The sequence below is a fragment of the Grampus griseus genome, assembly GCF_964374135.1.
Source record: "Grampus griseus genome assembly, chromosome: 6".
NCBI lineage: Eukaryota > Metazoa > Chordata > Mammalia > Artiodactyla > Delphinidae > Grampus > Grampus griseus.
Window position 1 is genome coordinate 8,356,907 of NC_139000.1, and position 7,324 is coordinate 8,364,230.

The window sequence follows — 7,324 nt, forward strand, 5'->3', positions numbered from 1 at the left end:
GGATGCTTATACTTTCATCAGGTACTTCTGAAGCACCAAGGGTGAGGTGAGGTGACAAGGGCCTGGCATCTCATAGTAAGGGTCCTGTTTTTTATCCTAGCAATTGAACCCTCTTTTCTGCCACAGGGAGGGCCAGAGTCCCACTTCCTATCTTTCTCCCCTTCCTCTGCCCCAGTCTCCATCGCGGCCCTGGGAGATGGAGAGCTCCTGGGAGGGGGGAGGGGAGGTAAGGCATGGGAGGGGCACAGTGGACAGTGCAGTAAGACTCTTCCAGCGGCCAATGAGAATGTGGATTTGAGACGTGGAAGAATAAAGATGGGAAGTGTAGTTGGGGGGCTGCTGGAGTATTCTAGAAGGGACCAGGGACTGAAAAATGGGAGGGCCCACTTCAGCGACGTTGGAGCGGGAGAAGACACTCCAAGTTAAGGAAATGCCCTCTGAGGGAAGGAATCTCGCCAAGCAGAGGGAGCGCCACCGAGCGCGGCGGGGGAGGGCGTGTCTTCCGGGCAAGGTTCCAGGGAGAAGAAGGACCCGGACACATCAGGCGAGTTCCCCAAGCCAAGGAAGCGGGCGGGAGGGGCACGGGCACCCCTGGCAGAGGAACGGCATCGGCGGGTCAGAGGGGCAGGAGGGGCCGGGCATGTCGGGGGCCACCGGGCAGGATGGGCGGGGCCATGAGGCAGCAGGTGTGCGTTACCTGGGGAGCCAGGCTAGGAAGGCTGGAGCTGGCCTGGGTCCTGGGGCAGCTCAGAGGGACTCCCCGGTGAGGGAGACCTACCTCCCTTGGACTTTAGGGGGGCTATTTCCCGACCTTGTCCTTGAGCATTTACAAGAGGCGGGCAGGGCAAATTCTCCACAGCCCGAAATCCGCCTAGAGCCACGGCTTTGCTCGGGGCCTGACAAGGGACCGACGCTTTGGGGGCGTCTCAATGACGCTTTGGACCCGTCCAGTCGGGTCTGGATTCCCGACTCCCGTCAGGTGCTTCTCTGGGGCAACCCCCTCCCGCACCTGCCGCTCGGACAGCCCAGCCCCCTTCGACTCCCGGCCGCTGTGCTCAGGCTCCTCGCCAGATCTCTTCAGACCACCACCCCAGCCGAGACCCCTCCCCCCGCCGCGACCTCGCGGCCCTCGGTCCCCTCAGACGGCCACCCCCCACGTGGCCGGCTCCCCACTTCTGCCCCTCCCGGCCGCACCCCTCCCGGGCCGCTGTACCTGGGGCTCTCGAAGCTGCACCCCCTGCGCCGCAGCGCCGCCCTCTTCTGCCGCAGGAGCGCAGCGGCCGCCCCGCCGGGCTCTGGCTCCATCGCCCCGGGCGGGGGCCGCGGGCTCGGGCGCACTCGGGTGGGCTCGGGCCTCGGCGGGGCTCGGCGGGCCGCTCGGCTCGCGCGCCGCAGCCCACACCCCGCCCCGCGCGCCTCTGCCCGGCCTAGGCCCCGCCCTGGCTCCGCCCCGAACTTCGGTCCGGCCGCTCCGTGCCTCTCGGCGGGATCTAGGCCCCGCCCTGGACACGCCCTAAGGCTCAGTCCCGCCCACTCTGTGCTCCTCAGCCAGGTCCAGACCCCGCCCAACCCCGCCCCGAACTGCGGCCCAGCCCACTCCGCGCCTCTCAGCCAGGTCCAGACCCCACCCCAGCTCCGCCCCGCACTCCAGCCACGCCCCTCCCGCACAGACCTCGCGGGGTTCCCTGTGTGGGCTGTCAGCACCTCTGCTAGGCCCACAAGCCTAAAATGCCACCCGTCCTCAGCTCCGGACAGTCCACAGCCCTTCCCCTCACGCTCCGTGGCCCTCAGCACCGACCCAGGCCCCACCCACGTACCCTCCCACTACTGAGCGCTCGCGCGCGGCCTCCGCCCTCACCCCAAGGGTCGGCTCCTCAGAGAGTCGCCCCTCCACATCTCAGTACCTCTCGGCCCTTTCTAACGTAGCACCGTCCCCTCTTAGGGCCGCCTTTCCCCGTGCCCCAACCATAGACAAGGACCTGCTTTTTCTCTCCAAAGCGCCCCCTCTCCCCGCCTCGACAGTGCCGGCCAAGCTCAAGCTCCCAGCCCTGCTCAACCCAGCCCGGACAGTCCCCGCCCACAGCACCGCCTCCGCATGGGGCCCCGCCCACTCACCTCACCTCCGCGGGTGCCCTGGCCCTGGCCTGCTGGCTACATTCTCGGGTGTGATGTCGGCCCTCGAGGCTAAATAGGAATTCTAGCGTAGAGTCTGCGTTAGCTCGCCGATCTCTCCATCCATCAAAAGGAGGTACTGGGCTTCCCTGGTGGCGCAGCGATTGGGAGTCCGCCTGCCAATGCAGGGGACACGGGTTCGGGCCCTGGTCCGGGAGGATCCCACATGCCGCGGAGCGGCTGGGCCCGTGAGCCACAGCTACTGAGCCTGCGCGTCTGGAGCCTGTGCTCCGCAACAAGAGAGGCCGCGACGGTGAGAGGCCCGCGCACCGCGATGAAGAGTGGCCCCCGCTCGCCACAACTAGAGAAAGCCCTCGCACAGAAACGAAGACCCAACACAGCCAAAAATAAATAAATAAATAAAGGCAAGAACCATTTCCTTAAAAAAAAAAAAAAAAAAGGAGGTACTGCTTTCTCCAAGTGCTGTTTGTGGTGCCTATCGCAGTGAGGCTGAGGGGCTGGAGCTTGGCAGGCTTGAGCTGTAGTCTTGACTTCATCACTTTCCTGCACCGTCAGATGCATCCATCTCACAGCCCTCGAACATTGCCCTGGGGCTGAGGGCAGCGACCCCATCCGGGTAAAGCTGTGGGTCACTGTACCGTCTAAGACGTGAGGAGCAGGTGAGCTAGGGCCCCTCAGCCAGCGGGGCTTGTCATAGCTAGGGAGGTGTGGCCATACTGGCCCGGAACCGGGGTGGTGGAGCAGAGGCTGCGGAGTGTGTGTGCAGGAGCCTGAGCTTGGAGAATCGGCCACTGCAGCTTTGGAAGGCACTAGCTGGGAAGCTGAGGCAGGCGGGGCCAGGGGTCCCCATGGTCATCTTGGATCATGTCACCCCCTGGTGCACACTCCCTCAATAACTTCAAGGTGCTTTCCCAGAAGGCCTAGACTCCTTCACTGCCGGACATTCCAGCAGAGAAGCCAGTCTGGAGAGAGAATGTAAGGGAGAGAAAAGACGTAGGGGGCTTCTTCCCATTTCTCCTTCCTGCCCCTTGAGACTTCACTTTCGTCCTCCCCTCGGGTTTCCATGGGACAATCCTTGTAAGACGGTGCCTCTTCTCTTAAGCAAGCCAGAGTGGGCTTCTGGGTTTTGCTTAGTTAGCATCATGAACTCCCCTCAACGCATCTTTTCAGACTGGGACCCCATTGCTCCCCCAAATCCTTTACTCAGTGCGACTGGGTTGCTTGTCTCCCCAAATTATCCTGCTCCTTCTCTTCTGTCTTCCTGCCTCTCCCACCCACCATGGGTTCAGCGATCTCTGCAATGACTCTCCAAACGCCTCTGCCCTCCAAAGCTTCCCCCAATCCCCCAGGTGCCTCCCCGGAGTGCCCACAGCACTGACTCTGTCCCTCCCCGAGGGCACTGCTCCTGTATGTCATTTATGCTCTAGTAACCTCTTAGCTGAACGCCCACACCTCCTTCGCGTCTGTGTCTGGCACAGCAACTGTTGGCTAAATAAACGCACGTGACTTTAATAAATTGAGCAATATTCACTGGAAAACACATTTAATTTCAAAGTAAACAAAATGTTTACACTAAACTATTTAATTAGTGAAACAATTATCAGTGTAACAAGCTGAAAAATACAGCAACTTGATACAAGACTGAGGTAACAAAATACTTCACCAAAAATCTAAAGAATTCCACAGAGGGCTGATGTTCAGTGGTTACTGTGGATGAGACAATTCACAAGAATTAGGGAGAGTCCTTACACAACTGCATGCAGGGGGTCTGCCGGGAAAAAAGACAGCCCAGGAGAGTGCAACAGATTGAACAGGAGACAAATTAAAATGTAAAAACTGATTTTCAACTTACTTTGAATAATACATAAGAAATTGAAAACTACTCTCTATGCAACATTTTGAATGCTAAGTGGAAAACCATGCATTTTGGCACAGAATTTATTGAAGATTATACCATACTAATAAATTAACCACTATTGTTTCATTATTGAATGGTCACAGTCATTCAGAAATGGAGAAAGAGACAGATGAGTGGTTATAGAACCGACAGATGATCCATCGCTGCTGCTGCGAGCAGGGGTTTCGGGGCTGCCCGTGGCGCACACACACTTGTGCAACACCAGCGGCGAGGTGGTCCATGGGACGAGTTCTCGACACCCAAGGAGATGCAGCTCTCACTCATGCTGTACTTGTCTTTAACATTGAAATTAGAACCAAAAAACCTCTGAAGTAAATGCTGTGAGCATTCTGACCCTACCCTCCGGCTCCACCTCGGAGTCCTCACTGTGTTCAGCCGTAGCTCTGTGCCTGTCTGTTCTGTGCCAACCAGTCGCTAGGACAGCAACTGGACTATTCAGTCTGTTGAGCTCTTTGAAGCTTTTCTGGAGGAATCTGCACCTGGTTTCTACCCTGTGCTAGGAGGGAGGCAAGGTCTTGCTGGGAGAGAGGAAATGGCATGGTGAAGATTATTTGTTCGTTGAGGGGTCAGCTCCATGAGGGCAGGGCTTGGGTTTGTCTTGTTCTCAGACATTTCTATCCTGGGTGGAGCCTGGCACACAGGAAGCACTCACAAGAGATGAGAATCAATGGATGAATGGGTGGTTTCACACAGAGGATCTGTTATTTCAGAGGGACTCTTGTAGTTTTTTTTTTTTTTCTTTTTAAAACATGAAGTCACCCAACATGCAGAATAATGTGGGGCTGATTAAAGTGCTTCATGAAAGTCACAAAAAATAAGTTAGGTTGTGTTTTTAGCAATGTTCACCTGGTTCTAAGCAACAGTAACATGGATCCAGAGCTCTAGACTTCGCCTGTGGAACGGAAGCAGACCCTGCTTGCGAATGACTTCCTGTTTCCATGGACCATTTTTCCACCTGTACAGTGGCATCCTAAAAGATACACTTCCTGGGCTTGGGAGGTGGGAGGAAGACGATGAAAGAAATACTGGCCATATTGGTAAGAAGAAAAAACACTTTATAAACTCAGTTGGCAAGAGAGAGTGGGTTCTTTCATAAGCAGAACCCCTTCAAGTGTCTTCTCTTTAGGGTCCACAGGGGACAGGGTGATGAACGGGCAGGCTTCTCCAGGGAGGGAAGGGAGGCCACACTGTCCCACTGGGCACGCTCAGAACAATATTTCTACCGCTTTCCACCAAATCTATCCTCCACGAAGTTTCAGTTGTCAGAATGCACTTAGCTGACCTTGAGTTACAGAATGTGTTGGACTGAGAGGGGTGAGAATTACTCCCGGGGAGAGGGGAGTGAGCGTGTGGGCGGCATCCTGAGGATACCTGCTACCTACTCCAGTTTGTAGATAGCATTCTAAACCTTTCATCCTGGGCTGCCACGATCTCTCTGCTTAACAAAAAATGATACAACATATGCATGCAAGACACGTCACCTTCAATGTTTTCACAGACATTTGTGCACCATGGCTGGTCAAAGAGCAAGACCCAGAAATGCTACCTTCCAGGGCCAGAATCTACCCGGGGACTTTCCCCTTTGGGATTTTGTGCCTGTCCCCCTCTGTCCCTGGCTTGCAGGCCTCCTCACCTGCAGCTTGAGGGACAAACCAACACTGGAAAGGCAATCAGCACTTAACTCACATGCTTGGCCCAGAGCCCCTGCTGGGAGAGAGCCAAGTGCCTTACAGCCTCATCTGCAGGACTCTTCTGGTAAGTTCAAGGTTCTTACCAGTTCTATGAGAATCCAAGCTAGGAATGTTTCCGGGAGGGGACATGGGGTCAATCTCAATTTTAGTGAGAAGACTAGACACTTTGAAAAGAATTGCAATTGTGCTATTTCAAAATTAGGCTCAGAGGAAAACATTTGTAAAGACAAGGAAAATCTGTAAAGGGCAGGAAAGTGCCTGATTTAGTGTGAGTCTGAAATTTTGAGGGTTTTGGATTGGCTTCTATAATTTCATGTCAGAAAAACCAGGAGAGTTTGAAGAGTAGAGAAATTCAAGGAAAGTAGTCTGGCAATTTCATTCAAACTTAAGACTTAAAAAAAATTAACAGGTAGAATCAGATTCAATGTAAGTTAAAGCGTTAACACTGCATGGTTCTGGTGAGAGATGTTTGGAGTGTCTGCTGTATTCATTCAGCCTCCAGATGCTAATTTGAGCAGTTGTTGGTATGAATTAGGTGCGTGCATTCGACCCCAGCTGCGTGAGGGTGTGCAAAGCACCGATGACCAAGGTTTGCTGGTCTCAATTTCACCATCTGGAGTCTCTCCTGGCACGAAAGTATTCTAGATTTTGCTCTGAAGGAGGGTTAGTTATGGAGCATAGTAAGACTCAACCACAAAATAAGACCTGATGACAATTACTTTCCTCACCAATTCATCTGAATTTTCAGAAAAGTGGTCACCGTTGGATCAAAATACAGTGGTGGGTCCTTTGGTAGTTCTTAAGTCAACCTATTATTACCGTTTATTGGTTAAGATGTTGTTTTGAAGCATCTTGCCCAGAAACTCTTAAGAGTCGTTTGGTGTCTGATCAGTGTGAGCTCTGAAACCACAATAGCAACAAGGACCCAGAAATTCAGTCTCTTTCAGAAAATCATTAAGAGTTTCCTTCTCAGAATTAGGACACCCAGATTAAAAAAAGAGAGAGAGGGGGAAAGAGAGGGAGGGAGAGGGAAGGAGAGAGGGTGGGGAAGGGCTGAAGGGAGAAGCTATGGTGATAAAAGCTACCATAAATAAAGCTAATTTTTATTCATTACTTTAAATAAAAATGTATTTGTGCAAAATAAAAGTCACTTAAAAGTATGACAAGGAGTGACAGATGAAGGACATTGTTCACCTGAAGAGCTCTCAGCCGAAAGCAGAGCTCGGACCGTCCCCTCCCCAGGGCTTTGCTCTCATCACCATGGTCGTCAACAATTGTGCCCTTGGACTTGGATGATGGAGAACTTGCTGGTGACTGTGTTTGGGGGCAAGAATGGGGGAGCTTAAGGCCTCAGTGTCACTCAGCTCCCCAGTGTAATCAAGAATCCCAGTGGCCCTGCCCTGGCAGTGGAGGCAAAGGGGTGAGAGGATGGGAGCAAAAGCCTTGCTCGGGGAGAGGTCGGTGCAAAGTAGCTTCTGAGCAGCCGGTCAGGTCATCGTGCGCGCAGGAGGCCTCGAGAAGCTGGCAGAAAGCGTCACGACTTCCCATGCTGACCCGGGGGCGGGGGGAGGGGTGAGAAGAG

General features: G+C 54.1%; 1 protein-coding gene across 2 annotated transcripts in view; it reads right to left on the reverse strand.

Moving 5' to 3' along the window:
* Positions 1 to 1,438, reverse strand: part of GARNL3 (GTPase activating Rap/RanGAP domain like 3) — a 153,095-nt gene extending 151,657 nt beyond the window's left edge. For both annotated transcript variants that reach the window (XM_082656442.1, XM_082656441.1), the window contains exon 1: positions 1,214 to 1,438. In XM_082656442.1, coding sequence (XP_082512568.1) covers positions 1,214 to 1,305 — 92 coding nt within the window. In that variant the 5' untranslated portion in view covers positions 1,306 to 1,438. The remainder of the gene's footprint in view (positions 1 to 1,213) is intronic.
* Positions 1,439 to 7,324: the final 5,886 nt, after the last annotated feature.